A 16,620-nucleotide genomic window follows, 5' to 3' on the forward strand; every position below is an offset into this window, starting at 1 on the left:
GCATGTGACCAACCGTGGAATCGTCGGTCGGTGGAGCGTGTTCTCCTCTTGGGGGTCTGTACTAGGAGTGACGCCACGGACACAGTAGGGTGTGTGGAAAGACACACTCGACTGTGGAAACTACACGTTTCCGCCTTTTGCACATTCTCTTTACCAGCCTGTCGGAATTAGGTCTACTTCGGTAGCTCCTATGTGGCAGCAGGGAGCAATGGACAATTGACTGAATCGTGTAGTGCCGTACGCCTCTCCGACCTACCGGCCTTCAAGGTGGTAGTGCTCGCACTATCGCTCGTCTATTTCATGGTTGCATTAGCTGTAGAGTCTAATTTAATCAAATCCTTCCTAATGATAACTCGACAATTCCCTATTTTAAGGTCCAAGTTAAAGGCATGCATGGAACTTGGCTTCCATTCATGTCTTTGACTTGTTAGTTTAAGATTTTTGTAAAGGGAGATCGATGGAACTTTGATTCCATCTATCTCTCTGTGGGTCTCCACTTGCAGCAACCTCCACGTGGTGAGACCCGGGCAATCGGTTTTATCCGAGCTAATGGCTGCGAACTGTCAATAAATATAAGATAATATTTATAAATATAAGTATTTCTTGAACGAGGTTCATATAAGGCTGTAAATAATTTATTAAGTAATTTTATCTAATTTAAAAGTTTTAATCATTTAAATGTAGAAATTTTATGTTTTATGTAAAGTTGGTCATCTATTTGATTTCCCGCATATGCTTTATCGATCTGTTATTAATATATCACGACATAACTCCCTATATTTCGCGTTGATATTATAATTTTATTTCTTACCTCTCATTCCGCTACAATCTCATTTCACGCACATTTACTAACATTGAACATGACACAAAAATGATAATCGGTCTTTAGAGCTTCAAAAATATGAAACAGAAGAAAGCATTGTTTGTCCAGTATATCCTGTATACTCGTCTGTAGTAAATGTCTAGACATTTGAATTTCGATCTATTTGAATTTGAATGTTACGTTACATTCAGATAAATTCAAATGTAATGGAAGAGTTTCAGTTCAATCACTTGGAACTATATTCATAAATATTACAATACAAGTTGAATTTAATTGATATCGAAATTAATTAAGACACAATGTCTGATGAATGGAAGAATCAAAATGAAGGGCAAGAACAAATGGAGAATGATGTAATAACGGATTTAATTGAGAATCCTAATTACGAAGATGATGTATCTGATATTGAAGATTATGAACATGTACCGAGATACGAAGATTGGGACCTGGGAGAACAATGTTAGTTATAACCTTATCACAAAATATTAAGTATCATCATCCGTTTCGTGATTACTCTATATTTAATATATTCGTATCCTATGTATCTTATTTCTTAATCATTTTTGTAGCCCTTTCTACGGAAACGATAGATTGGGAGAAAGAAGCACAGAAAACGATACATATCGAGTTTGAGACACCAACTGATCGACGAAGAACCATTTTTCAACTCGATTCGTATGCTTCTTCCGGTCCATCGAAGGAAGATATCTTAAAACTTAGCTCAACGGATATCACACCAGATCCACGTAAACAAGTTCGATACTCGGTTTCAATGGTAAATAAATCGTAATACATAATCTTTACATACATAAATGTACACGGAAAACAAACTGTTTTCAAAATTTTTATCACTATCATTTGTGTACGCTCAATACCGATAAATTTCTGTTCAAAACTTTTTTCGTCACAAGGTCATAGTTTGAATACGTGATATCCAAATCGCGCAGCATAAATGCTGATTTCCAACGCGCGTTATTTAAACACATAGCACGCATTTTTGAACTTCGAATGCAATATTTAAATAGCTTCATAGTGCCATTCGCATCATAAATAAGTTAAAATGAATTCAAATGAATCTTTTTACATTAATCAATTCTCAACTTATCTAACACACATTTATAATTTCCAGGGTGTTTCAGGAATAGCAAGGATACACCTGTCACCTTTAACGCAAAAAGTCATCGGCTGCGTGATAGGAGAGAATGTCAGCACCGAATATCCTTGGGTTTATGTGCGAAAGGAAATTATCGAAGATAACATCGATCTCCACGAAGACAGTAGCGACTTTTTACCAATAAAGGACGAAATACGCAAATTCCCCAACACAAGAATGCTAATTGGCTACGTTCCTTCGTTGACCGAAAAAGGTCAATTTTATATTTGCTTGACAGAAGAGGGTCGCGATGCCGTTGTGGAACTTATCCAAAGACAGAGAGAGGAACACGAAAATCGCGTGCGTACCGCTGTCTACAAACCGCTTGGAGAATGGAAAGATTTGGGAAGTAGTGTGGAGGTCCGAGCAACCATAGTCGAGAACACAAGACCTCTCTTAGAGATCGAGGTATAAGATCGAGAACTGTAAAATGCGATTCATTTTCATTGATATTAATTAGCTATTTTAGTTTGTGTCTACAGCAGACGTTTTAAATGCACCAGTGAAAGTGGAAGACAGAAAAGTTGACGACCAAAGGGATGGATACATCGAGCTACTCCCTTATCGTCAAACTTTCGAAAATGTTTCTCGACAGTTAATGTACAAGATGATACAGGTGACACCGGCTATTCAAGAAACCAAAAGTCAAACAGTTCTTTCGATTCCCATGAATTGTTGGACGCAGTACCTGTATGAGTATCAGACCCCTGATATCTCTGCTTTCACCGAAGACCAGCTCGAGTCACTGAAGAGTTTTCTTCATCTCTTCACTGATGAAATTTGCGACGAAGTCAGCTTTATGCTTTCCAGTCGGCTGTTATTCATTTTATGATTTCAGGGGCGTAAACGTAAATATGAACATTTGTAGCTGACGGTGAACGCTACTTGGGATATCTACAGAAATGATTATGAGAAGTTAGTGAAGGATATAAGGGATACCCAATGGTCGGTACCAGCTGGTTATAAGGAACATCTGAGTTTCCATGAAGGTCAGTACGTTGTCGATAAAGTTATCAACGACCTTTCTTGGCATCCGTTGTGGACTGGGGTCATGTTTGCAGCCTATACGCGATATTCGAAGAGTCAGCGTCTTGTGGGACCTAAGTCACGCGAGGATGTAAATATGATAAATAGCAATACTTTTCATTATATAATTGTGTTGTTTTCAATTTAATATTCAAGTAGTTATTTGAAGCTACTTCTATCATTTTTGTTTTTTTGGAAAACTACTACCTATATGTATACTTCTCGAGAGAGTATGAAGGAGAAAACAAACGAAAATGGATCTCCTTTCAACTTTAATTAAGATATATTATGGTTTTCTGTAATCATAAAATCATACTATTTAATTAATTCAAGATGTACAGGAAATAATGTTTAGCCAGAAGCTAAATTCATTAAAACTTCATCATCTGATGGTTCAGAATTTAGTTAGTGACTTCTAAGAAAGGAGATAGAGAGTATAAATAAGTTTATATTACAACGCAGTCTTTAATCGCATAATTTTTACGTAATGATATAACGTCCCTGAGGTCAGTAATGTATCACGGTTATCCAATTATTTAACTTGAACTCATCTCGCTAGATGTCAAATTAAGAAAAAAAATAAAATACCAAAATAAATCCAATAAACAGTAGCAACAGCAGCAACTAAATTTTATTATATTTTCTCAAGAAAAATCTCTTCATCTTGTCTTCTCACAAAATAGGTGATGAAAACTCAAAATAACAACTATGTTCTCCTATGGTCATTCAACGACAGTCTAACGCCAAAACTGGTCCTCGAATGTCCACGGGAAGTGACTGCCATAGCAGTGAATCCCCTTAATGGAAACTTAATCGTTGGAGGCTGTGCTAATGGCCAGTTAAGTGATAACCTAATGAACAGGTAGTCCATATTTGGGCAACACCACGAAACGTAGATTTCTTGAAATTGCAGGTGGTGATATGGCACATACCCGGGAAAATCGAGAAAATAGAAGCAGTCATCGTCAGCACTCCTGCTCAAGTGAGATACAGAAGAATAATAAGAAGCCTCATTACTTGGTTGCTAGAAGTGGTCGATTCGTCCCTTGTTAAGCCCACAGCAATGTCCTCGTTAAAGTTCAGTCAGAAAGCAACAATAACGAAAATATCATGGATTTCGCCCTATGACAAGCTCGATGAAAACGGCAGATTAGAAAGCTTGCCAGAGGATACCGCTGTTGAAAATTTAAGTTTACAATTCGTAACTGCCAGCGAGGATGGTACCATTGCTTTCTGGGACTTAAAGCTGGTAAATGCTGATTCTTTCATCAAATATCGTTTCTGATAGAATCCCTTGTGTTATTTTAATTATTGATTTAATTATTTATTGTAAGATAGCAAAAGTTTGAAAAGGAGAGTCGTCGTATCGCAAAGAGGAAGGTCCACCTGAATCTACCGGAAGCGTTGAGGGGCAGCTCCCAATACAAATATCTGGATCGCATTTTCAGACCGCATTACTTATTAATCATTCAGCATCCTAATGAAAGTCGACGACAGGTGGTTACCACGCTCACTATATATAGTCCACAATTCGAGAAAGTACCTGCAGACAATTTGCCGCCTGCAACTGACATTACTGTTAGGAGATATTATAAAAATGTCGTGAAGAAATCGGATTACGTGATGACACCCAAGATACTTATCGGTACTGTTGAAGGTATATATTCATTTAAAATATACAAATTCCTGGAGCTGATATACTTACTGATATAATTGCATGTACAGGACCAAATGGTTTTTAACTAACTTGTATTTAAGCAATCTGTTTGAACTTCTTTTGAATTCTACCTCTAGGGGACTTTGGTTGCATCACTTGGGAAGGATATGAGTTCACCACCGACGTGACTGTCAACAGCGAAACATGTCAATGGTGCTGGAGTAACAAAGTGCACGATGGCCCAGTAACCCATGCAGTTAGAACCAAATTTTATAAAAACATCGTCGCTACAGTAGGTGGGAAGATATTTGCTATTTGGAGGGACGATCTTGGATTACCACTGATATGGAAGAAATCGAAAATTGGGTACGAATGGCACTGCTCGTAATTCACACCTTTATGGAAATTATATAAGTACACCTGTATACGATCATTCGATTTGTTAAATACGTGAAATATTTGTTAAATGTAGATATAGCGCTTGTTCCTGGGGTGTCTTTCGTTCTACAATTCTGATATTAGCACGAATAGATGGCAGTGTCGAGATTTGGGATTTCGTGGTCAAGAGTGGAGAGCCGTGCGTCATTCAGAGTCTCTCGGGACGCATTATCACGGGAATTTATACGCACGAGTTATATTTAAAAAACCCGTGCATTGGATTTTGTGACTTCAATGGTATCATCAGGCTATTTCTGTCACCGACTGCCTTCGTGAAATTTGATAAGACTAATATTCAATGGATGAATGATTTTCTGCAACATCAAAATGAAAGGGTAAACCATTTTTATACCTTTTATGATCTGTAGACTGAAACATAAATTCTGAATTTCGCTTTTTCCCAGAACTTACTGTATTCACAGTACATATACATACATTTCAGGTAAATAACTGTAGGAAGTGGCAGAAAACGTGGACAGAGGCGAATTACGAGATTGTCGAAGCAAAGGATAGGCTGATAAAGCAATTAGCAGAGAGGAGACCTATAGAAGCACAGCAAATAACCCAAGCCAGAACAGCGGAGAAAGAATTACCTGTCACAGAACTTTCTAAAAGCGCGGTACTTGTTCTTGATCAGTTAATAATAAAGTGTGTTAGTCTTAGGGACCTAAAATTGTACTAAAACAAACTGAAAAATCTTATGGCTGAGTTCTGAAGGTTGAGATGCCGATTCTTATTAACAAAATCAATTTTTCTGCTGTATTGCTGTAAAAAAATCAATTTAGAATCGGCATTTCCTGCCCCTTCGATTATTTTTTATTTCTTTCGGGATGAGGGACCAATCAGTTCCCATTTGTCCTTCGGTAGTAATGGTTGCTGGGAAATGAGTAACATACTCAGTTGAGGGAATATAACGAAAATATCGAGACATCCCTGAGGTCTTCGAGCTAGAGCCACATGAATCACAATTACAAACTGTACGTCTTTTGATAACAGAAACCATGGGAGTTAATCGAAGCGGCACGCGAAAAATGGAAAGCAATGGAACTGAAACGCATGCAGCAGGTGATTCTAGAAAAGAAAGGATTACGAAAGGAAGACCTTGAGAAGCAGCGCGAACCAATATTGAAAATGCGACAGGAAGCGAAGAGGAAGAAAGAGAAGCTGCGGCAAACTTTGGCGATGCAGGAAGACATTTTCGAGCATACGGTCGCTATGTTCTTTCCTGAACATCAGGAAGAAAGCAAACAACTTTCTCTATCATCACCTATGCTGCTTACTCCCAGAAAAACCCAAATTACTGATAAGCTAGCAGACTCTATACTTCAACAGGAAGTGGGGGTTGGTCTTTTAACGTTTCTGTATCTATTATCTTCCCTGAAAACGATTTAGTCTACTGATTTTATTGATTTATTGGAAGGATGTAACAGAAGTGGACCCAGAAGAAGAGATTCTTTACAACTTCCTGCAGACACAGGCGGAAGTGTTGGACTATTTGCAAAAAAATCCATTTGTGTATTCGTTCGATTGGCGGAAGGTCCTCACAGAAGGAAAATCGAGACGGGTTTCAATGGATTATCAACTGCACAAAAATAACAGGAGGAAAAGTAAATTAAAGCATGCTGTTGCAACTAAGAGAACGTTGAAGTAAACAAGTTTATATATGCAAATAATTAATCAGCAGGCAGAGTACCTAATGTTTTGTGTGCTGCTTGACTAGGAATGAAACGAATTATGTAATTGTATTGCAAAAATAAAAATGACATTACTTAATGCTCCCTAAAATAATAAAACCAATTTTGAAAAACTGTAATACTCTTTTTGATACAATCTTAAATTCTTATTCAGTGAAAAGTTCTTCAGTTCTGTTTCGTTAAACATATACACTAAACTAAAGTAGGACAATTATTTAATCGGAGCAAATTATCTCGAACTTCCAGTTATATACATACGTCAAAACGTCTTTGCATACGTGACTCATAATCAGGTGATTCTCGTTTATAAGTGAATTGACAACCAGAGCTTTGCAAATTTAGTATCTGGTTTTCGTTATAAAGCAAACTGATGCAGCTAAAAGAAAATAACTTTAACCGTAATTATGACTGCCTTCGGTTCCTTGTATACGCAGAGTATGTATTCTTCAATTTCGGGGACACATTGAGACAACGTTTTTCAATCGTTAAAAATTACAATTCTCGCGTTTTAGCCACAAGAGATGATTATTTAATCTCTGAGCATGTAGACTCAACAACGTACATCGCATGTACCTTCCTATATTCGAATCTTTTTCGTTTTCTTATTAACATTAATATAATCTGCTATTATTGGAACCTCTCTCAGTAGACAATTTAACTATTAATGATGATCGTTCATGAAATAATGAGTTCAGATTTTCGCAGTCCAGCATCATAAATTGTCAGTGTTAAAACTTTCGAATGTGAGCCTTGAGTTTTTCAAAGAATTAACTCAACATTCTGCCAGCATTATAGCTATCTTCATCAGGAGTCAAATGACTGATAAATGACACATTTATGCGTCAATAGTGACAACTGTACACGAAGTATGTATGTACATAGTTGTTCTGCAACCATTTCGGAGGAACCAGCGCAGTGGGAGAAGAGTGCAGACTCTGGATGGTGACCGTATACCTGATATAAGGAGAACACTTTGCTTCCATGTTCAGTCAGTTAGCTAGTGCTCCTAATTTCATATACGTATCTGTTCACGGTAGGTTTCCTTTCACTTTCTACGCGTCAGTCATATCAAGGCTGTTGTAAGGCCTTTGCTCACCATGCACTTTATTTAATCATTCAAAGTTGATAGTAAACTTTACAATAAATCTTACGTCTATGTTGTACGTAAACTTAACGAGCTCATTTACGTAACAGAATTCTATATAAACATTCAGTTCAGCGCACGATATCCGAGAAAAAAAAACAATTTCTCAATAGCATTAACTTCGTTTTTATATTTTATACCAGTATACAAGGAGAGCATAAAACCTAGAACAACTGTTTCTGTTGCTGTATCATTTTACAGTAGTTTCCATTTACTTTCTAGGAGTTTTAGGACATCCACGATGACTCGACTAATCGTACTGCTTTTCGGTGTTCTGGCCACTGTCGTTGCGCAGGTAAGTGCAGAATTAAGAATTAAGAAACTAAATAGACGAACATTGAATTAAATAACCAGAAATGAATCAGATATAAGTGATACAGTTATCTATACGTTATTCGTTGAAAAAAAAGGAGGAAGTGGTTTTATTCGACCTTGTTCATCAACTTCGAACGTTTTAAAAAACAAAAGTGATCTTCGCAGAATTTTGATATTACGATCTCTTGTGTAGATTAAAATACAATTATTTAATATCCAGCGTCAAATGAAATCCAAAATATTTGTTACAGGATACAATGATATATGCGGTCGTTCGTCTGGATCCTGACAATATAGAGATGAAAAACGTAACTGGAAATTTGATGATCGTGCAAAACCATTTTAACGCTCCTGTCAGGATTAGTGGCACAATATATGGTCTTACCAAAGGAAAACACGGTTTTCATGTACACGAGAAGGGAGATTTGAGGAATGGTTGCACGTCAGCTGGACCCCATTTCAATCCGTATCAGGTAAAGTTGTTAAAGAGCCCAATTCACAGAAATTAACTGAAACTCAAATTCTAAAAATAACAAATTTCAGCATTCTATATTTTCAAAATATCAAATTTATATCGTCTAACATTGGACAGTTTAATTGCCCATGAGTAAGTTACTCAAAAGTAATTGCTGTTTCTATATATGAACTTTATTTTTCTTTTAAAAATGTTACAAAATAACTTGATCACAACCATATTCTCCGTTATTAAATATAACTTTTTCTCATCTACTTGACAACTTGTTAGTTCTTGATATAAATAATTTTCTATTTTAGACACTACAACCCCTAATTTATGCAATCTGGTATACATGCTACATATCTTATGCATACCTTGTTTGACGAAATTATTAAAGAAATCAACAGAAATACTTTATTTTTTTCGAAATATAATGTTTGTGAAGTAACATAAATTTTTTATATAGGAATTCTCTTGTATAACATTTCTTTCTACTTTTTGAGGCAAATCATGGTGGACCAAAAAGCCCAGAGAGGCACGTGGGTGATCTGGGTAACATTTGCGCTGACGAGAATGGAGTGGCAAATGTGGACATCACCGATTCTAAAATTTCTCTTCATGGACCAAACAACATCATTGGTCGTGCGATAGTTGTCCATTCTGGTGAAGACGATCTAGGACAAGGTCATCATGAACTCTCATTAAGCACTGGGAACTCAGGAGGTCGCTGGGCTTGTGGCGTTATTGGTATTCTAAAGTAAATTCCACTTTCTATCAATATGTCACTTATATTTGTCTCTGTAAATTGTTATTGCTAATTATGAATTTTTCTCAAATTATAGACAACCGAATGTCCTGCATGACCACCACCATTGAAAAATGTTGTAATAAGCTGTATTTAAAAATGTCGATGCGAATGTAACAAAAAATGTCGATAGATGCTGCAAATAAAAGTAAAAACTCTGTCAAACTTTTTTAATATTCAATTTGATTAGTGAAACACATTCGTAAGTCGTGAAAATGTTCAAAGCGCATTTAGAATCGACGTAACAATGTATATTGTTTGCAATTACAATTGTTGTCCCAGTTGGCGGACACCTGTATTAAGTTTTTAAAGTAGAACCATTCGTTAGTGATAGTAAAAAAAATACGTTGTACAATAATCTTTTACTATTTATTCTTACTTATTTATTCTATTTCTCATCCATTCTTACTTAATTCATGGTGATCGACTCTCTAAACTCGCAATGTGTTCTTAAAACTCTTACCATAAATAAATCTCAACGTTCATCAACTTATAGGAAACACTAATGTAATTAAAAATTTAGTATAAATGAAACGTAAAAAATGCCCAAGAATTTACAGACGATGAACCCCTGTGCTCTATCCCACAATTATAATCATCGGTTGGAAGTCGTTTATCAACATATCCTAGTTTCTCCTATTTCGTAGTCATATAGTTGAACGAATACTGTGCATCAATCTGATTATCGGTCGAGAAATCCTGCACCGAGTGGAAATAAGGCTCGAGTTGGGATTGTTGGATACCATCTACTTCCGCCTGATGAATTATCGTCGATATTTGTGATTTTATCTTTACCTGAAGCGCAGGTAAGAATCCTTTGTTTTTTCCGCCGCTTCAAAGTACTTCGTTAGAGCGTCACAAGGTGACACCATCTTATATATTTGGTTCTGAACGATCGCGGAAAGATGCACTTCAAAATTTTTTTTTAAAATTCATGAGAGAATAAAATAAAATTTGTTATTTAAATATTTTATTTCGTTTATACATACTGTAAAAAGTTCGTATAAAAGATTTATTAAAGATATTTTTATATGACAGAAACATGTACTGCATTCAAGCACAATACAATAAAAGCTGCAACGTATACAAAATATCACAGGCTTGCTGAAAATAGGCATATCATTGAAGTAATCTGGAATTAATTAGTTTAGTAAATGAATAGAACATTATAAATTTAATTTCTGATTTCCTAGAACTGCATTCTTTGCATGTTTAAAAATAAATTGCCAAATTCGTTTCATAATCCATTCACATGAGGCACTAATATTTTCTTATATGTTAGAGGGACTCCTCAATGCCCACTTTAACTTAAAAAATTCTGACTCAAATTTTTTCAAATTAAGACATGCGGGATGTTTTCGAAAATTCTATTGCTGATACTGGAACATTTTTTTATCTTTGTCCTGTGATGTCTTATGACATCATCAGTATTGAACGTGTTAAAAAAATTTCCATTTATAATCAAGGATTTAATTAAAACCATAGTATAATTTGATATTAAATATCTGAAATACATACAGTAAAACATTATACAATTATGTATTTAGAATAATATTTAATAATAATGATACAAACCATTGCTTTGTAATCTACTTGAAATATCTTTAGCATTTTCTTTGCTATTAGCAATTCGAGATCCAAACTGGAAAGCTCTTTTAGGAAAATTTGCTGTAGCTTGAAAACCAAGTTTATATGCTAGTAAGCGTAAGAGTAACTTATCTCCTAAACCAGATGGCATTTTATCTGTTGGATAGCACCTGTGAATAATTTCATACGATTAATACTTTGTCATTAAAAGTCATTTATCTTAATACTTGATTTACCTCTCCCATGGTTTCAATTGTTGAACATATTGTACTATACTTTCATCTAAATATGGCAGTCTGGATTGCTTTCCATGGTCAGATACAATACGGTCATCACGACCTAAATTTCTCTCCGAAATTCTAGCTAGTTCAATACTTAATTCTTGTGCCAAAGCATTCCATCCCTTATGTTTCAATATTGTTCTGTGTCTCATGTATCCGCCAAATAATTCATCTGCACCCATACCTAATAAAAGCACTCTACAAGGCGATTCATAAATATTAGTACTTGTTGAAACTGTGCCTCTTGCACGACTAGCAAACCACACAGCACATCCTAAACTTTCGTCTAGTATCGTACAAAGTGGATATAGTAAATTAGAAATTCGCGAGGAACGGTGCTTCTGCAATTCTGTTTGGCTGACATTTACCTGAAATAGTTATGTTACTTGTAAATACTCTGTATCCGGAGTTTTGATAGACTTATTTAACAAAAGTGTCACTATACTTCTACGAAATTCCATTTCCTCTTTGGGCAAATTTTTAAAAGTTCCGAAAACGTTTGCTTTCCAGTTTTCCTATCAGGAACATCATATTGCTCTTGTATAATTTGTTTTTCATTATTTGCATTGTGTTTATTAGTCATGTTAACTAATTTCTCAAATGCAACATTGATTAGGTCAATGCTTTCGTTTTGTGGTACATATTTGTCAGCAATTAGTGTTAGAATGGCAGAGTCTAAACCACCAGAAAATAATATACCTATTTTTGCATGGTCGCATGTAACATCCTTTCCATTCAGAAATAGTCTAATACAATTTTTACAGAGTTTTGGTTGTTTCTTTATCCTAACTTCAATAGCTTTGTGAAGAAGTTGTGATAAGTATTCTACTCTTTCATGTATATCTCTGTTTTTTAACAAATATTCTAATGTATTATAGGAATTTTCAAAATAAGGACAATTCTCCAAATATTCCAAATCCTTAATGTTAGGATGTAAATGTAAACTTGTGAATGAGTCAGATACTATTATAGTTTCTTTAATATCAATATCTACACTTAAATGTATTTCTAAAGCTTCAATAATATCTGTGAATCTTAGATCTGGTTCCCTCCATGGATAACATGCAAGATTTATTCTTGGATTAGTTAAATTCATTACAAAAATACCAATGGCAGGAATTTCTACTATTCCATTTATCTGTTTACTTGCAACAGATGTTAAAGTTAAAACATTTTCATCCGTATTTAATTTTAATAGTAAACTATGCCGTCCAATACTATCTCTACCAAAGTATAACAAATTGGTAGATTTTTGATAATATATAAAACTATATGGTCCTTGTATTTCTTGAAATACAGATATAATATTTAAAGTTGATTGAAGAGCTTTTAATATCACAACTGTATCGCATACATTATCTTCAGCCTAAAAAAAAAAAAAAAAAAAATACTATAACATTCCTATAACTGTGAAATGTAAAATTTCATATAATATGTAATATTTACCAAATTTCCAGAGAAGACATCTCCATTCCATAGCAAAATATTACCTGCAGAATCTACGGCAGGCTGTGAAGTTAAATTTGAACCTTGCATCCATAACACAGATGCAACAAAGTGTCCAAACCAATTTTCAGTTAAATATTCAAATTGTTCTGTCACTTTATCAGGTCCACGAGCAAGTACGAAATCCTTACAAATGTTCCACTGACAAAATAATATCAATTAAAAAGCATATAATTATATCATTTACTTACTAAATATATTTTATTCTCCTATGTTTTAGCGGCAATACCTCATGAGAAATTTGGTCACTATTCTGATTTTGTGAAACATGACAAAATATTCCGCACATTATTATACCGGTATAACCAGTGAGGTTATAAATATAACCTCAAATAGAAATGATAAATAAAATTTTTTCTCCCAATATTTTTTATAAAATGTTTATAATGTCCTTCTGCATAATCAAATATTATATAACCATGTATTTAAATAGAAATACAAAATGTTTTTTGAACCTCCTGTTTTAGTCATTGACCATAATCGCGATTCACCGATGGAGATAAGTTTAAGGATGTTTTAAGGAATAATCGATAAAAATAAATTCCTCGCGAAACGTGTTTTCATTTGCATGAAAATTAAAATACATGTAGCATTTATTATAAAGTCATACATACAGAATAAAATTAGTTAATATGTACAAATAATGAATATGTGCTAGAAAAATAATAATCCAGTCATTCGTCTTTTCACAATCAATTTTCGCCATATTGTTAGAGAATCACTGTAGAGATACTATGTAAATAGATTTGGAAAAGTGGACATTGAACTGTTCCACATAAGTACACACACAATATCTTTGTTCAAAGATCGATTATTCTTTCTATTCTCTGGAACGTTTGTATCTGGTTAGCGTTAATATACCAACATACGTCGATAAGTTTCTTAATACTAAAATAAGTGTTTTCACTATTTATGACAGTTCGATCTATTTGCAAAATGATCAATACTGGGTAAGTAATACAAATTTTACCAAACATATTTTTATATAGTTATAGAGTTTACTTCGAAATCTAACGAACTTTTGTGTCTTATACTATATTAAATCAAAGAACCATTATATTGATGAATTTAGCATTTAATACCATTAAATAACAATCTAGTCATAAAAAAAAAGTCATAAAATTAAACGAAAGTAATAGATATATCGCCATTCGTATTACGTGTCAAATTTTTTCGGAGTATGCGCAAAATAAAAGTACAAAATTGAAATACAAAAAAAATTCTACATAACATAATTTTGAATAAATTAAGGAATTAAAAAAGTTCAGTAGTCTTATATTGGATTTTTATTAGTATTATTTAGAGTAATTTGAATTAATTACTCATGATTGCAAATAAATGTACTCTTTGTTGAAAGTTAAAGAAAACTTGATAAATTCATATTTGTCCTTTTAAAAATATTTTGGTAATTCATTAATTTGAATTATACTATTACTATTGCAATAAACGTAAATATATTTCTATATATTATAGAAAAATGAAAAAGAAATTATTTATCTACCATATGATAAAGCATTAAATAGTAGAATTATATAGCATAAAAGTATTTTATTGAATATATCATAATATTTGTCAGAATGAAACAAATTTTTAACACAGAAAACTCGCTGGCCGTACTATTTTTATTACTGGTGCATCAAGGGGTATTGGCAAAAGTATTGCTTTGAAAGCTGCGAAAGATGGAGCAAATGTTGTTATTGCTGCTAAAACTGCTGAACCGCATCCAAAATTACCAGGCACTATATATAGTGCAGCAGCAGAAAGTAATTATCTTATCATTAAATCAAAATCTTGTGGAATGTAATATAAACTCAATGTTAATATGTTTTAGTTGAACAAGCTGGTGGAAATGCATTGCCATGTGTTGTTGATGTTAGAGATGAAGCACAAGTAGTTTCTGCAGTTGAAAATGCTGTTAATAAGTTTGGTGGTATTGATATTGTTATCAATAATGCAAGTGCAATATCTTTAACAAGCACTGCAGCCACAGAAATGAAGAAATATGATCTCATGAATAACATTAATGCTAGAGGAACCTTTTTAGTGTAAGTATATATAAAAACTCTACGTTTATTACTTTAACATATACTATGCTAAAAAATATATAATACCATCTTGTCTACTCTAAATAATTTAAGGTAATATTATGATTATTTTAAGGTCTAAAAGTTGTTTGCCTTACTTAAAGAAGAGTTCAAATCCTCATATAGTTAATATAAGTCCACCTTTGAACATGAATCCAATATGGTTCAAAAACCATGTTGCTTATACAATATCTAAATATGGCATGTCTATGTGTGCTCTTGGTATGGCAGAAGAATTCAAAGAGGATGGTATTGCTGTTAATGCTGTTTGGCCAAAAACTGGTAATTTGAAAGGAAAGCTTTATTATTTTATTTAAAATAGAAATATTTTCAGAAGTTAAGCTTTGAAATTTAATATTTTTATTTAAGCTATTCATACTGCAGCAATTGAAATGTTATCTGGTTCTGACTCAAGTAATTACAGTCGCAAGCCTGATATAGTGGGAGATGCTGTCTATGCTTTAATTTGTAAGGACAGTAAATCTATTACTGGCCAATTTTTAATTGATGAAGATATATTACAGAAAGAAGGAATTACTGACTTTACTGATTATGCATGTAATCCAGGTAGACTGAGTATTTTATTTATTTTTACTCATGTGTAACTTAAGTATATTCACATTTTTCTTTTCTTTTTAGCAAATAAAGACAATTTGATGCTTGATTTCTTCCTAGAAGAGAATTTACCACATTTACTAGATAGTAAAGGTCAACTAAGTTCTGGAATGCAAAAGAAATCTGATACTAAACAGAATGCTAGTAAATCAAATGGAAAAATTGCTCATATATTTACTGTTATTGAAGCTAACTTAAATAGTGAACTTGTTAATAAAACAGGAGCTATATTCCAGTTTAATGTTAATGGTAATCAACGTTGTGCAATAACAAAGCTTTTAGTAGTATAATATTTTGTAAGGTGCTCTTTCCAACTTTGCATTGTTTAACACAAATATTGTAGGTGAAGAAACTGGAACATGGTATTTGGATCTTAAAAATGGTAAAGGAGCAGCTGGGAAAGGAGAACCAAGTCAACCAGCAGATGCTACATTAACAATGGATTCTCATAACCTTTTTGCAATGTTTTCTGGTAAGTAACAATATAGAGTAGAATTATCAAATTTAGTCCTGTATTTATACTATATATATTTACCTATGTTTAGGAAAATTAAAACCAACATCTGCATTTATGATGGGAAAATTGAGAATTCAAGGTAATCTTCAGAAAGCAATGAAACTAGAAAAATTAATGAATAGTTTAAAATCTAAACTTTGAGAATGGAAAATTGTGTACTAAAGTCTTCTTTCTTAAGTGGGTATTTTCATTTAGAGAATTGTTTTTATGTAATTTATAAGATATAAAATAAGAAAAAATTAAATAGAAAACATCGAGAAAACTTAAATTTAGTTATAAAAGTATAATTATTACTTTTATTACAGCTAAAAATATTTGTATATATATTTAATTAATTTAACAAGATGCAGTTTTGTAAAAAAGAATTAATTTTTTTTATTACTCCAAACGAAAGTACTCTCTTAAACAACATTCTCTATGCCATATTAATACTTTTCAATAATGAATATTAAAATATTTGTGTTCAGAATTTTATATTATTTTTTCTCTAAAGTTGATGTTACATATGAGATATTTAT

At 33.3% G+C, this 16,620-nt stretch overlaps 4 protein-coding genes across 4 annotated transcripts; 3 read left to right on the forward strand and 1 right to left on the reverse strand.

The window, feature by feature from the left end:
• Positions 1-1,122: 1,122 nt before the first annotated feature.
• Positions 1,123-6,903, forward strand: LOC143177327 (dynein axonemal intermediate chain 3). The gene is made up of 13 exons (XM_076375200.1): positions 1,123-1,282; positions 1,393-1,598; positions 1,953-2,384; positions 2,446-2,766; positions 2,845-3,093; positions 3,686-3,845; positions 3,899-4,251; positions 4,341-4,659; positions 4,797-5,025; positions 5,132-5,432; positions 5,540-5,716; positions 6,094-6,438; positions 6,518-6,903. Exons 1-13 carry the CDS (start codon positions 1,123-1,125, stop codon positions 6,746-6,748), a joined length of 3,483 nt encoding a protein of 1,160 aa, XP_076231315.1. The 3' UTR covers positions 6,749-6,903.
• An 811-nt stretch (positions 6,904-7,714) lies between these two features.
• On the forward strand, positions 7,715-9,681 carry LOC143177616 (superoxide dismutase [Cu-Zn]). Its single transcript, XM_076375665.1, has 5 exons — positions 7,715-7,824; positions 8,158-8,230; positions 8,502-8,723; positions 9,211-9,464; positions 9,550-9,681. Exons 2-5 carry the CDS (start codon positions 8,177-8,179, stop codon positions 9,581-9,583), a joined length of 564 nt encoding a protein of 187 aa, XP_076231780.1. The 5' UTR covers positions 7,715-7,824; positions 8,158-8,176; the 3' UTR covers positions 9,584-9,681.
• Positions 9,682-10,212: 531 nt separating this feature from the next.
• On the reverse strand, positions 10,213-13,302 carry LOC143177613 (asparagine synthetase domain-containing protein 1). Its single transcript, XM_076375661.1, has 6 exons — positions 13,116-13,302; positions 12,827-13,027; positions 11,826-12,746; positions 11,336-11,748; positions 11,088-11,269; positions 10,213-11,017 (listed from the first exon to the last, which is right to left on the reverse strand). The coding sequence occupies exons 1-6, from the start codon at positions 13,173-13,175 to the stop codon at positions 11,010-11,012; spliced, it is 1,785 nt and encodes a 594-aa protein (XP_076231776.1). The 5' UTR covers positions 13,176-13,302; the 3' UTR covers positions 10,213-11,009.
• Positions 13,303-13,528: 226 nt separating this feature from the next.
• Positions 13,529-16,589, forward strand: Hsdl2 (Hydroxysteroid dehydrogenase like 2). Its single transcript, XM_076375662.1, has 8 exons — positions 13,529-13,836; positions 14,486-14,649; positions 14,718-14,931; positions 15,047-15,252; positions 15,340-15,537; positions 15,610-15,834; positions 15,929-16,057; positions 16,131-16,589. Exons 1-8 carry the CDS (start codon positions 13,799-13,801, stop codon positions 16,241-16,243), a joined length of 1,287 nt encoding a protein of 428 aa, XP_076231777.1. The 5' UTR covers positions 13,529-13,798; the 3' UTR covers positions 16,244-16,589.
• The last annotated feature ends 31 nt before the right edge of the window (positions 16,590-16,620 follow it).

Source organism: Calliopsis andreniformis, chromosome 3 (assembly GCF_051401765.1).
Source record: "Calliopsis andreniformis isolate RMS-2024a chromosome 3, iyCalAndr_principal, whole genome shotgun sequence".
Lineage (NCBI taxonomy): Eukaryota > Metazoa > Arthropoda > Insecta > Hymenoptera > Andrenidae > Calliopsis > Calliopsis andreniformis.